The sequence below is a fragment of the Hippocampus zosterae genome, chromosome 2, assembly GCF_025434085.1.
Source record: "Hippocampus zosterae strain Florida chromosome 2, ASM2543408v3, whole genome shotgun sequence".
In the NCBI taxonomy this organism is placed as follows: domain Eukaryota; kingdom Metazoa; phylum Chordata; class Actinopteri; order Syngnathiformes; family Syngnathidae; genus Hippocampus; species Hippocampus zosterae.
In genome coordinates, this window is record NC_067452.1 from 6,011,434 (window position 1) to 6,026,168 (window position 14,735).

At 44.0% G+C, this 14,735-nt stretch overlaps 1 protein-coding gene across 11 annotated transcripts in view; it reads left to right on the forward strand.

The window, feature by feature from the left end:
- The window catches only part of mcf2la (mcf.2 cell line derived transforming sequence-like a), a 50,503-nt gene that overhangs the window by 30,240 nt on the left and 5,528 nt on the right, over window positions 1–14,735 (forward strand). For 9 of the 11 annotated variants that reach the window (XM_052057591.1, XM_052057587.1, XM_052057590.1 and 6 more), the window contains 24 exons: window positions 1,519–1,599; window positions 2,098–2,212; window positions 3,524–3,614; window positions 7,970–8,083; window positions 8,197–8,313; window positions 8,428–8,577; window positions 8,779–8,903; window positions 8,981–9,095; window positions 9,179–9,298; window positions 10,866–11,057; window positions 11,124–11,315; window positions 11,473–11,626; window positions 11,696–11,748; window positions 11,830–11,909; window positions 12,033–12,099; window positions 12,187–12,302; window positions 12,389–12,458; window positions 12,547–12,639; window positions 13,279–13,371; window positions 13,459–13,584; window positions 13,662–13,883; window positions 13,953–14,045; window positions 14,509–14,587; window positions 14,656–14,719. In XM_052057591.1, coding sequence (XP_051913551.1) covers window positions 1,519–1,599; window positions 2,098–2,212; window positions 3,524–3,614; window positions 7,970–8,083; window positions 8,197–8,313; window positions 8,428–8,577; window positions 8,779–8,903; window positions 8,981–9,095; window positions 9,179–9,298; window positions 10,866–11,057; window positions 11,124–11,315; window positions 11,473–11,626; window positions 11,696–11,748; window positions 11,830–11,909; window positions 12,033–12,099; window positions 12,187–12,302; window positions 12,389–12,458; window positions 12,547–12,639; window positions 13,279–13,371; window positions 13,459–13,584; window positions 13,662–13,883; window positions 13,953–14,045; window positions 14,509–14,587; window positions 14,656–14,719 — 2,722 coding nt within the window. Of the gene's footprint in view, window positions 1–1,518; window positions 1,600–2,097; window positions 2,213–2,634; window positions 2,928–3,523; window positions 3,615–7,969; window positions 8,084–8,196; window positions 8,314–8,427; window positions 8,578–8,778; window positions 8,904–8,980; window positions 9,096–9,178; window positions 9,299–10,865; window positions 11,058–11,123; window positions 11,316–11,472; window positions 11,627–11,695; window positions 11,749–11,829; window positions 11,910–12,032; window positions 12,100–12,186; window positions 12,303–12,388; window positions 12,459–12,546; window positions 12,640–13,278; window positions 13,372–13,458; window positions 13,585–13,661; window positions 13,884–13,952; window positions 14,046–14,508; window positions 14,588–14,655; window positions 14,720–14,735 lie in introns of those variants that run through there. The other 2 variants (XM_052057594.1, XM_052057595.1) reach the window with 2 other exon arrangements.

The following is a 14,735-nucleotide window of genomic DNA, read 5'->3' on the forward strand; positions in this document are numbered from 1 at the left end:
TCACTCCACACATAGGGCCAGTTGAGCTCCATCCGTAAAGTTAGTGCTCTCATCAATTGCAACAAAAAATGCAAGAAATAACTCGACTAAATGTTTCAACTGGCTGGCCAAATCTGATGATAGTTCCTAAATCCTGTCTGCCGCAGTAGTCCTCGTCAGACAAATGTTAGTAAAAGCTTTCCACGTATAAGAAGAGAAAACCTTTAATAGTCTCACAATGGAGAAATATCAGGACACACAAGTTCTGCAGATTTCAGCATGCATGTTTTAACACAGGCACTGATGGAATACGGCTTTAATGCTGATGCTATTTAATCAAACCCCTTTTTTCAATGTGACTTAGACTGTGGCTTTGGTGACTGGTTGGTCCCGTGCCAAAATGTTCAAGACCCTGGTGAGGTTTATTTAATTTTTACACCCACTTCAGTAAGGCGCCCCTGCATCCTTTGCTCATCTTGATTTGGTAAGCTACTGCTGATAGTTTGTCAATCATCTTAAAGTCCCTAAATTCCTTGCAATTGTTAAAGAACATTGCCCTTAAACCGTTCGGCTATTTTCTCACGCGACTGCTCACAAAGAGGTGAACCTCGCCCCATTTTTTCTTGTCAATGAAAATCTCCTTGGTACCCAACTGTGGCACCCACCTGTTCCCAGTGAGTCTCTTCATCTGTGGGATGTTCCAAACAGCTGTTTGATGAGCATTCCTCAACTTTCTCAGGCTTTTTTGCCACCCGTCCCAGCTGTTTTTTAACATGGTAAACACATTAAATTCTAAATGAATATGCACGCACGCACACACACACACAAAAAGTACAATATACAAACTCTGGTCCAGTAAAGTTGTAAATTGTGTTAAACAGAACACAATGAAGGGCGGCCCGGTAGTCCAGTGGTTAGCACGTCGGCTTCACAGTGCAGAGGTACCGGGTTCGATTCCAGCTCCGGCCTCCCTGTGTGGAGTTTGCATGTTCTCCCCGGGCCTGCGTGGGTTTTCTCCGGGTGCTCCGGTTTCCTCCCACATTCCAAAAATATGCATGGCAGGCTGATTGAACACTCTACATTGTCCCTAGGTGTGAGTGTGAGTGCGAATGGTTGTTCGTCTCTGTGTGCCCTGCGATTGGCTGGCAACCGATTCAGGGTGTCCCCCGCCTGCTGCCCGGAGACAGCTGGGATAGGCTCCAGCACCCCCCGCGACCCTAGTGAGGATCAAGCGGTTAGGAAGATGAATGAATGAATGAGAACACAATGATTTGCAAATCACGTTCAACCTACTGTATATATATAATTGAATGCAATACAAAGCCAAGATATTTCGTGTTTAAACTGACCCACTTTATTTGTCATTTTATACATATTTATATTTTATAATTGTATTAATTAGCCTACCACATTCGTGAAAAATGTTTCCCAGTTAGTCACACTGCTTATGTATAATGCCGAATACATGTAATGATAGATATGTTGAACCGATCAAGTTGTATGCTGATTAAAAACTATTCTATAAATGTCTCTTCTCAGATGAAATTTTGCAGACAGATCTTCCTCTGTGTGCAGCACAAATTGGCACTGAACTCCAGAAGCAGTTTGCCACCCTACCAGGTGGGTATCTTTTCTTGCTCTCCTGTGCTGTACATTGATGTTTTCGCATATAAAGACAAGTCTTCCTGTTTGGACGACGCTTCAAACTATTTCTACTGAAGGTGTGCACAAGGACCACAAAATGAGGCTATGCAGTGGGTTGCCATGACGATAATGACTCTTTCGTTGACGCTAAATGAATAATTGATCACTGTGATGATCTGCTGTGCAACTTGAGCCACCAGTTTGTTTATCGCTGTCCCTTTTTTGGATTTTTGAAATGTAACTTTTGTACACACTTGTGATATTGTACATACGGGTGAGAAGATTAAAATCTCACAATTGAGCCTAGTTCTATTCTGCAAATATGCATAGGGAAGAGCTGGGCACATTTCTTGTACATTTGCTCTCTCCTGTTTGACTGCTAAATGCTCAGCATCGTGTCCAGCAAACCTCAGCACTATGCGGTGGGTGGTTCATTGCGACTATAACTTTTACCGTGTTCACCTCTGTTTATAGGGGGCCGCGGGACTGATGGCAGCCCCATCGTCATCTTCCCAGAATTCCCAACTTTCTGCGAACTGGAAGAGGATGAGATCAAAAATGTGCTTTACTACCTCACAACAGTGCCCAGGTCAGTTTCAGTTTTTGTTGGAACCAGCGTATGACACCAACAGATGACGGCACAATACCACAGTGCTGCCTGAAAGATGACATCACTCCTGGTTTAAAAATAGATACTAGCGCAAGCATACGAAAGGACAAGAGACCTGGAAGATAAAACGCTGAATTTTGTGAAACAAACATAGAACGTGTGCGTGCGTGCGCGTGTGTGTGTATATATATATATATATATATATGGCAGCCTTTCTGTGTGTCTTTTTTTTTCTTGCGACAATCGCTTTTCATATACTGCACCCCTCTGCAAGTCCCTCCCTTCCCCCCCACTTGCTCTGTGCACCCAATTGCCAATCTGGCTGCTCTCTCGCGCGCTGATTGGCTGTGGGGGAACAGTATGATGCAGAGCTTGTCTCTAATTGGCTCAGTATGAGGTGCTGCTGGTAGAGGAGGAGTTGGAGAAGGGGGATGCTCTTGAAGGATGAGGACAGTGCCCTCTCTTCATCTGCTGCAAACACATAATCAGCGATGCAGGACAAAATGGAATGATGGAAAATAAAGGAATATTTCCAGGTCATAACATTGGAATATTGATGATAGAGGTGATTATTTTTGTTATTTTTTAGGACTGGAATTACTGTATATGGATTATCGTATTTCATCTTGCTGGTTTGAATTTTTATCATTGTTGGGATGGATTGAAGATTTACTGCCGCTGCTGCATTCGCTAGGTAGCATTTCCATAACTCGTATGCATGTATGTGCTCATTTAAAATTGTTAGACACCCTGTAAGGGCATTCCCCCCGGCCCCAGAATTTTCATTTATGTTCACATTGTGTGTCGTTTGGTTTTTCCTCTTTTGTGCATGCGGGATTGCCAATGTCTGGCCAGGCCTCGACTGAAAAGATGTATATGTATATCTACATGTATAAATGCACACGCACACACTCACACAGATTGTCACCTGCATTATCATGATGAGAGTTCTGCATATGGCACTGTTCCTGAAACCGATGCCGATCTTGCTGCATTTGCAAAAAAAGCAGAGCCAAGGTTGCCATGGTGATTTTGGGGCGCTCCGTCACTACAAAACTGCCAATTGCAAACATAGTGCTGGCAGCAAGTTATTAAAAACCTTTGCTCTTTTAAAGCATTTCCCAACACACACACACACACACGCGCGCGTGCGCGCACAAAGCCCAAATAAAGTCAAAATGACGAGATGAACAATTTATAAACTACTGTGCTGAATACAAATCTCAGGGATATTTTATGCAAGAAAAAAAATGAACAAACAAACAAACAGCATGCTCTTCTCTTTTGCAGCATTGCCACATCAGGAGTAGGATTCATTCTAGTCATCGACAGGCGACTGGACCGATGGGCCGCTGTAAGGTCTACCCTGCATCGAATCGCAGTAAGACACTGTTTGCAAGCATGAGCATGTGGCGTGTGTGTGTGTCTCTGTGTGTGTGTGAAACCATAGGGCAACTCTAAACATGCTGGTTTGGCTGTCGGTCTCTGCATGCGTCCACAATCATCGCTCTTTTTACTTGACTCTTGTATCTGGGTGCATTCCTTTAGCCTACTAGCCCACTTCATCGGCAGGTGCCCAACCTTCAGCGGGCACCAGAGTAGAGAATTGAAAGAGAAATCTCTCTGTTAACCAACGTTAAGCAGCACTTGCTCATCAGGCGATGCGTTTTTAGCAGAGCACATACATCTGTTGTCAATATGTTAATCCTGTGCAACACTGGTGAGCTTGTTAGGTGTATGCATATGTATGCTAATTTATGCTAATTGAACACCAAGATCATCAGGCTCTTGTTCTCCCTTCTAGCACAATTTCTGCACACAAGAGAATTATTACCGACTGGTCCATTACATTTGTGTATATATGGATAAACTGTTTTTTTTAGTTGTGCGGGTGATACGATTTTTTTCACCTGAAGGTACTGTATACTGAAGAGTCTGTCAGCTCCCTATTTGATCAAATAGCCCAAAACACTGCCACCTATTGCCAAGGTGAAGGTCTCTTGTTGTCCCATGAGAACAGCCCCTCCTCAAGGTCAGTGAAGGTCACCTGCTGCTATCCTGCTGGATAGAAATAAAGGAGGAGAGGCCAGTGTTTACATCTAGATAGGGGCAACAAAGCAAATGGCCTTGGCCTGCCTCATCGCTTCTTTCACAATTTGCTAATTTGTTGTTGAAATGAATGATGATGATCCTCAAGGAAAATACTTACCAATAAAGCCTAAGTGGTGAGAGGACATGAATTATGCCTGTCATCTGTGTAGGCAGTGGTGGTTCATGGACATGCAGTCACATCAGCGTGCAGGAGATTGCTGCAGGATGAGGCTCAGTCCCACAGATTTGAATCTGGGCTCTGGCTAGGCCATTCAAAGAGACTCACAGTCATCCTGAACCCACTCCTTTGATATCTTAACAATATAATGTGCTTAGGGATGCCGTCCTGCCGAAAGATGAACCGTGGCCCCATCCATGCTAGGGTTAAGAGCGCTCGAGAGCTTGTTGTCATTCTGGTTCTCTCTATACATATGCTGCATTGCCTCCCGGTTCGTGCCGCCGAAAAACAAATCTTCAACATGACGGTGCTACCACCATCTATCACTTGTAGGGATGGAATTGGCCAGATAATAAGCGGTGCCTGATTTCCACCAAGCATGACATCTGTCATTTACACCAAAGAGTAAAATATTTGTCTCATCAGACCAGAACCCTTTGTTTCATTTGTGAGACTCCTGTGGGTGCATTTGGGCAAGCACTGAGTGCGCTCCCGTGCGCCTAATAGTCTGGAGTGCATTCTGTCTGGCCATTACACCACACAGTCCTGATTTGTGGATCAGTCTGAAGATGATCATCCTCTCGGATGATGGAATGCTGGAGCTCTGACATAAGGCGCTTGGCTGCCCACTGACTGAGGTCCTTCTTCCCCGAACATGTAGTTTGGATGAGCAGCGAGCTCCAAGAACAGTTCCGGGGCTCATCTCATTATTCTCATTGCAGATTCCAAAGTTTTTGATCCTCTATTTACATGCTAGCACCTCCAACCACAAATTCTATCGAGGAGGGAGGCGATTGACAAAGGAGAAAGGTGGGAGGCGGTAGAAATGTCCCAAGTGCGTCTCCTCCTCGACGCCCCCCCCCCCCCCCGTGTGCGTACACTGCATATTTGGAATTACTTATAACTATGTGAATGCATTTGAGAAAACAGCAGCCTAATTTTTACTGCAAATCTTGGAAACGTAATTGTTTCAGTGTGGTAACCATGAGCCAGTGTAAACAATTCTTTTGGGGATGAAGCCACGCCCCAGATATAACTCACTTGGTAAAATATGTTAAAAATAAAAAATAATTAAGAAACGACACAAGCTTGGAATAAAACCAACATCCCCTTGAATTTTCCAGGTGTCTGAGCATTCACACAAACTCCCTGAGCAGCAGTCATTGGGTGGTATTACTGCACGATGGTGACCTTACATTACGGAAAGTCTTTCGATACTTACTTGTCATGCCCTTATTTATTGTATTTGCTTGATATTGATAATACTAGTGTAGCTTGTACGACCAGAGACAAATTCCTTGTGTGTTCTACACACTTGGCCAATAAAGATGATTCTCATTGTTTGGACCATGGTGAGCAACACAAGACATGCACATGGTGGCTAAATAAGTCTCGCATCTAAAACGTGAGGTCATAAGTTACATGCTGTGTATTTGTTCCAGAGCAATTCAAAGCACCCATATATCAAAATAGAAAATATAATTGAATAGAGATTTTGGACAAATGAAAACATTTTGCTCACTGGACATTTTAAGCAAAATGTATGAAGTCATAATACAAATTGTATAAATATGGTGCCACATCATCCACTCATAATTAGGGTGTGCAAAGTGTTAATTGTGTACATATTTAACACAAATGTGTGTGCCCTGTTCCACGATATAGTCTTTGGGGAATAATAATGAAATGATAATTCTTAAGTCGAATGTGTTTCTGAGTATAGGACCATTATTTCGATAGCATTTTAATGAAACATTTAGTTGCCACTATTGGGTCAAAATGCCACAATTTAGGGGAGTCTGGAGGCCTGCAATTGATACTTGAATGGAACAGTACTGGCTAATGTGCAACATTTGCACGTCTGGAAAAAAAAGTATGTTCTCTAGAAGGTTCTCGGGCCCCATTTTTCACATTTTCCTTTCCTTTCCAGGTGGTGGTCATGAAACTGAAAAACGAAAGCTATATTTATCCTATGAACCACGGTCTATGTAGTTCAAGGAATACACTGAGAGTTTGTGTGAATGCTCAGACACCTGGAAAATTAGAGGGAACGTTGGCCTTCCCCACTGTCACCACAAAGTTGGAGACTCTTATTTGTCTAGAGGGTATTGGCAAGATGAAGAATTTAATCGCGGAAGAATAAGGTCTAAGTCCAATGCCTGATTGGAAAATAAATAAATAAGCGTGCATATTGGTGTATTTTTCATATGGCAGCTTAGAAATTGTCACTGCTTAAAGCCCCCTTTGTCACAAAGGACAGAGGGCCTAGAGCCTGTGAATTAGTATGTGGCCGTCCTGCTCCTCGAAGAGCGACAAGCACATTGTTTGGAATACGGCACTGATTCTCCGCTCTGAGGGAATATCAATCAGCCTGGCCTGTCGTAAATGTTATTCTAATTCTGAGAATAAATTATCGAAGCATCTTTGATCTGGTAATGCGATTGTGTGTCTTGTGAGCGTGCACATCATTAGGCTGCGAAAGTGTGTATCCAGGGATGTACTGTACGTGTCTGCATTAGCATGTTGCGGGACAGAATTTGCATTGTCATGGTAATGCCACAAGGCCACTCTGAATGACTTAATTTTGAATGAATTCCACTTTCTGGCACAGCATAGTGAATTGTGTGGAGGTGTTATTGTAACTCTCAGCTGATCTTTACAATATGACAACAAACCTTTTTTTTTTTGTTAATGGTGGTGTGTTTCACTCTCTCCATCACCCCCCCCCTTTACAGCCTGCACTTTTTCCCCAAGGAGACCAACCAAGGAGATTGGTTTCCATGGCAACTGCATGCATTTCATGACTGTTTGGCAATGTCATCTTTTTGACTTAGTTGCGGCCACGTGTGCCCTGCGGTAGCTCACGAGGATCGCTGTTTTCTGCAATTTGTGGTCAGCTTCATAGATTTAGGATGGGGTTTTTTTCTTTTTTGAGGAAGCCATAGTAGCAAAGAAAGTCCTCCAGTGCAATAGCCTCCTCCATCAGTGTCTCCCCCAGACAAATTATTCCCAATGTCGCCTCACAACATGTGTCAGTGAAGCTGTTTTATTAAACTGCATTTTTTTGTATATGTGGGTGAAGGTTGTGGTCATGCGCCATCATTGTCTCGGAGCATTTACAGTTATGGTAGGGTTGAATTTTTTTTTTTTTTTTAACTATTCACAAGGGACCTATGTTTTGTAATCAAAGGTCACTGAGGTTCTTCTGTCATAATACACAAAGCATAAAGAACTGAAGTACCTGTATATCTAAAATTAGCGCTGAAGATATCTTTGAATTCTAATCAACATCACAATACAGTAGACTGCAATTATCTCATCACAAAGGCTGCAATTTGGAGGAAAAAAGCCCTGCACTACATTCTGGTGATTTGATCACACACACACACACACACACACACGCACACACACACACACACACACACAACTATATATTGTTAGCCCTGATACTAATAATGCTCCCCCAGGGCGCCTTCCCAGCAACTGTCAACTTGGTTCTGGTGTTGCGTCCCACCACTTTGCTGCAGCGGGCGCTGTCAGACTTCCTCTTCAAGTACAACAAGGATGAGTTCAAAATGAAGGTGGGGCTTACCTCCTTGTAATTGTCATTCTCGGGACTTCCTGTCTCGTAATTGGATCTACAGTATTTGTCTGTTGTGCTTGACTCTGCTCTGCCTCTTATGTGTCCTTGCAGGTGGTCATGCTGAGTTCGGTGACCGAGCTCCATGCCTACATCGACCCTGGACAATTAACCACGGAATTGGGGGGCACGCAAGAATACTGCCATGAAAGCTGGATTTCCCACCGCACTGTATGCACGCACACACACACACTCGCTCCTCAGTGACCATGTTGTGGAAACACATTGTTCTTTATTTAGGTACCACTGGATCTGTCTGTCTCTGTTTCTGCATTTCCGATTCAGGCAATTGAAGCGTTTGCTCTGATGGTGAAGACGACGGCTCACACTCTGCAGGCCTTTGGCACCGAGCTTGCAGAAACGGAAATGCCCAATGATGCTGAGGCCACCACTAGCCTGCTGGACTTGCATTCTCAAAAGAAAGACAAAATGAAGGTCTCTTTCTCACTCTCTGTCATGGGTGGATGTTCTCATAATTACTTTGAAAGAAAAAAAATTATCTGCCCTAATTTCGACTTGCACTTTGCTGATCATTTTTTTCCAAAAATTAAATTTTTGGACGCTACTTTTTGTCATTATCATGTGGTTGATGCACTCAGGGGAAATTTCTCATCTCTTCAAAACTTTCTTTTCCAGGAGGACCTACAGGTGTCGCAATCTCAGGGCGCGCTTCTATTGGAGTGCATCAACGAGCCTTTTCGGACTGACGCGGAATACCTAATGACCCACGATGAGCTGGAAAACCTCACCACTGTGCAGCGGTAAGAGTAACTTGACTGTGAGTACATGTTGAACTTGTTCATTCTCTTGTCTGCCCCGTTTCTCATCCCACCCTCAGACTTCTGGGTCAGCTGGACGAGACCGAGACAGCATTTGACGATTTCTGGGAACGTCATCGCTCCAAGCTGGAACAGTGTTTGCAACTTCGAAGTTTTGAGCAGCACTTCCGTGAAGTGAGTTCAGAAAATTTCCAGCCTGTGCTATGCAACAAAATGTTCTCAACAACCATGTTTTGATGATGTGATATTGCTCACAGGTGCGCTGCCAACTTGATGCCACGTCGGAACGGTTGTGCGGTTTCTCAGAGGTCAGCGTAAATCCTGTCCATGCCGAGCACGTCCTCCGTGAGCTCAGCAGTCATGAGGAAAAGGCCCGTGTAAGAACACGCGCACACACACACACACACACGAAATCCGCTTTTATAAACAACCTGGTGGCCCTTTGCAGCTTTATGAATAAAGGGCAATGTGAAATTAAATGACTTTTGAGTTTTGAGTGGAAGCCATACTTGGTTCTGGCTTTCAGTATCAAGCTTACTGTTCAGTGCGACAAGCAAGTTACAACAAACACAATAGTTGAGGGGTTTAGAATCTTCATATATTATTGAACACTCAATAGAAATGTTGTACATGGTTATATGCCACGCATTTTTCAAAAGTATTTTATCTGTACCTCATAAGGTTTGCATGTATGCGGGATCCTATCCTTGCTGACTTTTGGCGGGATATGGGTAGAATACGCTGGACTGGTCACCAGTCAATTGCAGGTTACCGTATTTTCATGACCAAATGTTCGATTTTCATTTCTTCTGCAAGCGATACGGCCCCCAGTCAAATGGTAACGGTAGAGACGCTTCTCCCGGCTGTTTTTGAATCATTAATTCATCACTCGAGTTGGTCTTCAAACTCGGGCCACCTCGCTTCGTTTCCGCGGAAACTCACCTTCGTCTACTTGACTTGGCCAAGCTCGTTTTCCTACTTCCTCCGCTTGCAAACCATGGATTCATTGATCTTTAAATTCTCCCGCGGCTGTTCGATTGCCATGTTCTTCTGCGTAACTCATCGCTTGCAGTTTAAAATGTGCTTCATCGGCGTGTCTCTTCATAGGTGCCGTTTTCAGGCGTCCGAAGCCAAAGTGACGTTGTTTTGCACAAAGCAAATCCCGGCACTATCTACACCACAGGTGTCAAACTCAAGGCCTGGGGGCCAAATCTGGCCCGTCACATCATTTTACATAGCCTGGGAAAGCAAATCAAAGATGTCAACTTCCATGATGTTTGCTAAAATGTGTTCACAAATTTAAAATTCTCCTATGTAATAAAAAAAAAAGAGAGCTATTGGAAGCATTTTGTTAGCAAACCCTTCATTGGAGTTACTGAAACAATAAAGTATAAATAAAAAAGTATAAATAAACCATTATTCTTGACTTATTGATAGGGTTTCACAGTCAGAACGGCCCTCCAAGGGAAACGGTAACTACAATGTGGCCCGAGACAAAATTGAATTTGACACCCCTGATCTACATCTACTGGGGAGGAGGTGTCTTCAGCGTCTTCTTTCACCCCCACCCTTCCCCTTTATTGTCCGCATGCTGTCTTCAGTCACGTCCGCCTTTCCTCTATATAAGCAGCCTGTCGGCACACCAATCGGTCAGTCAAGCGAAGCGCTCATCCAAGTCACACAACATTCACAGATTTTTGGAATTCAGTGCATACATAAAGCCCCCTGCATTATAACGCACCCCATCAGAAAATGTGAGGCTTTTAAGTGGGCTTTATGGTGGTGAAAATACGGTACATATAGACTGTCAGTGTTCACATTCACGGCCGTGGAGAATTTGGAGTCTTCAATGAACCAAACAAACATCTTTTTGAAACTTGGGAGTAAGGTGGAGTGGCCGGAGCAATCCCAGAGCAGGCAAACGCTAATCTGTTGCTCCAATAGGACGTCCTGGACTACGCCCTGTCACTTGCCAGCGAAGGCGACGGACTGATGGAGAACGCTCATTATGCGGAGGACTCCATTCGGCCGAAGTGCTGTGAGCTGAGGGCAGTGTGTGAGGAGATCAGTTCAACTCTGAGGGACAAAAAGAGCTTTCTTCTCACAGCGATGGAGCTCCACCATGCCCTGGAGAAGGTACTCTCACTTCAGGGCTTCCAAGCTGTATTTCTGTGAGAACGCTGGACAGGTTTGTTTCATCAGGCCACCCGTTGGTGCGAAGAGGGGATTTATCTGCTGGCGAGCCAGCCAGTGGATCGATGTCAGTCTCAAGATGGGGCTGAAGCTGCTCTCCAAGAATTGGAACGATACCTGGAAACCGCGCCGCTTCACACCGTCATTGACTGCAGCGCCATCTGCTGCCAATATGAAGCGGTGCTCACTACTCAACTCAGGGTCAGTCAGTCAAAAATTTTGAATGTGGTGACACTCAAAACAAATGGTCAACTAAAAAAATGAATAAGTGTTTAACTTGGAAACCAATCTGAATAAAAAAAAAAGAATAATTGTCTCTATCCTGATCGTGGCATATGTTGATGTATGTCATCATCAGGACCAGGTAGAGAGAGTTTTCCAGAAGCAAAGCTCTGTCCAGGAGATGTTTGAGAAGAGACGCGTCAGCCTGAAAAAACTTGCCGCTAAACAGACACGACCAGTTCAGCCAGTGGCTCCAAGACCTGAAGTCAAGTCTCCACAGGCATCTCCCAGTATGTTTTGAAGCAAGGCTACACCATCGGTCAAGTTTGTTCAAACCTTAAAACCTTTCTGTGTGTCAGATCAACAGAGAAAAGAGAGGAGATACTCGGCAGATAGTGCCCTCTGCAGAAAGGTAAAGGCTGTTGTCCTATCAAGATGTAAAGGGACATGTTGGAAACTTTTCAAACTGCACTAAGAAATTGTATTTGTTCAGGTTGAGTCTCCCGTATCCAATGGTGGCACCAGACACGCCTCCTTGTCCGAGGAAGACGAAAACCTGGCTGTGCTGCGACGGTGAGTTGCTTCACTGCAGCTTCTACAAGCACTCGTTCATTAATGATGACGCGATTGGAGTATGTTTGTCTTAAAAAAAAACTAACAAAACCAAAAAAAAACCCAATCCTGTTTGTCTTCTAGTCACGTGATGAATGAACTGCTGGAGACCGAGAGAGCATACGTGGAGGAGCTTCTGTGCGTTTTAGAGGTGAGTTTCCTTGCGATCTAATCTGTACCGCAGTCTCCACACATTTACTGATGATACGTTTGAACAACGGCGGTTGTGTCGCCCCAGGGCTATGCGGCAGAGATGGACAACCCCTCCATGGCTCACCTCATTCCCAGTATGCTGCTGAATAAGAAGGATATCCTGTTTGGGAACATGTCAGAAATCTACGAGTTTCACAAGAGGTAATTTTTTTTCTTCTATTGAGAGGAACACTGGCATTTGTGTACTTGCTGTATACATCTTAACCTGGAGTGAATTTAATTTTCAGGACATTTCTGAAGGATCTAGAGGCTTACACGAACTGCCCCGAACTTGTGGGTCGCTGCTTCTTAGAAAGAGTAAGTACTTTGTGTTTTAACAAGCGCTTAAAATCAATGACAAGGTTCATAGTTGAAGAAAAGCAAATTGGTTGTTCTCTCTTCTCAGATGAAGGACCTACAGATCTACGAGGCTTACTGCCAAAATAAACCTCGCTCTGAGAGTTTATGGCGGCAGTGCTCGGATTGCGCCTTCTTCCAGGTTCTTCAAAAAGATTGAAACAAAAGCTTAATATTGTAATATGACTTAGTTGCGGACGCAACATTCTATCTTGTGAAAGCGCTATATAAATCAGAATGTGTTGAATCGTATTTACAATAGCAACAAGCACACCCTGGAAAGTTCCTGTAGATGGCGGTAGTGTCCCCTGTTGTCCGTGGACACAATAATAGATCAGAATGTTCTAACTTTGCCATCCCAATTTGCACCAAAGTGGAATGTGTCATCCTTAAGACATGGCAAAATACTTAGTAGGGTACACCACACCGCACAGTAGGTGTTTATTTATTTTGTTTAACAAATTAATATAGAAGCAAATAACTATTTAAATAATCTCAACAATGCATAATTTATCACGGGTGGGCATTTTACAGAATTTTGACCTTCCATCATTAGTCATCCGATAGTGGCCTGGGCCCTCGCATCCTTCATCATTAGTCTGTCATTTCTTTCCAGTCGAATCAAACTGTAATCAACATTACATCAGGCAGTCATGTTCTTTTAACTGCGCTTCCGGCATCGCTTCTCGCGCTAAATTTCATTGGTCTGGGAGTCTGTCAGTCAGTCTGTCAGCTAAATCCGTAAGCCTATTGAGTTCTCCCCCCTCCTGCGCCCCAACAGGAGTGTCAGAAGAAGTTGGATCATAAACTTGGATTGGACTCCTACCTCCTTAAACCCGTCCAGAGAATCACCAAGTACCAGCTGCTGCTGAAGGTGAGCTGCATTCACGTGGCATGTTGGCGTGAAGTCCACGTGCAAAGCAGAGAAGACTGGCCATGCTTCCCCCGTTTGCGTTTGCAGGAGCTATTAAAGTACAGTAAAGGTTGTGATGGCTGTGACGACCTCCAGGAAGCTCTCACCTCCATTTTGGGCATCCTGAAAGCTGTTAACGACTCCATGCACCTTATTGCCATCACGGGATATGAGGTATGAAGACATTTTTTTCCCTTTCATTTTCTGTGCAACCTGTGACTGGCAGGCAATCTTTTTTTTTCTTATTTCAGGGTAACCTCTCAGAGCTGGGTCGTTTGTTGATGCAAGGGTCCTTTAGCGTGTGGACAGAGCACAAGAAAGGACATGCCAAGGTCAAGGACCTGGCCAGGTTTAAGCCCATGCAGAGGCATCTGTTCTTGCATGAGAAGGCCCTGCTCTTTTGCAAGAAGAGGGAGGAGAATGGCGAGGGATATGAAAAAGCTCCATCTTACAGCTTCAAACACTCTCTCAATGTGAGCCACTGCGATGTTCAGTCCAGAATTGCATATATTGCTCTTATTGTTGCTGTGTTTCTCCATCAGATGAGTGCAGTGGGAATTACAGAGAGCGCTAAAGGAGACAACAAGAAGTTTGAGGTTTGGTGTAATTCACGAGAGGAAGTTTTTATTGTCCAGGTAAGCTTTATTGTTGGATCAGGATCCGAAACCCACAAGATTTCTTTACTTAAGGTCACGCGCATGTGCCACACATTGGTAACACTTATCAGTGTGAGGGAAAAAAATGACAGGTTGTCGCCAGATGGATCGTTTCAATCAAAACTTTTTGCAAATAGATGAGACTAAAGGGAAGACGTCAGGCTTCAGTGTCATTCTCAGGTACTCTGGGTAATCTGCAGTACTACAGTATTTTTGGAGTTTAAAGATCTATAGCATCATCACCGGGGAAAACCCAAACGAACAATACATTGTACATGAGAAAAAGTAAATGTTTGAATAAATAAAAAAACAAACCCATAAATAATCAATAAGAGATGCCCACAGATGGATGAATTCATGACCATCCAGGTGTGTTTAGTGGGAGGAAATGCACCAGGAAAAGCAAACACGGCCCTGATGTTGAGATGTTATTTTTGGTTAGGCTCCAACGCCTGAGATCAAAACATCGTGGGTGAACGAGATCCGCAAAGTTCTCACCCAACAGCTGAAAGCCTGCAGAGGTATCGTGAACAATTGACTCCGTGGCACCGCCAATCTTTTTATAATCTTTTGCTTCAAACATTTGTAGATGCCAGCCAGCAGAAGAGCTTCGACTCCCCAAACCACACCACCAACTCCTCCGTCTCGCTCAGGTCGGTAGTGCGGGCA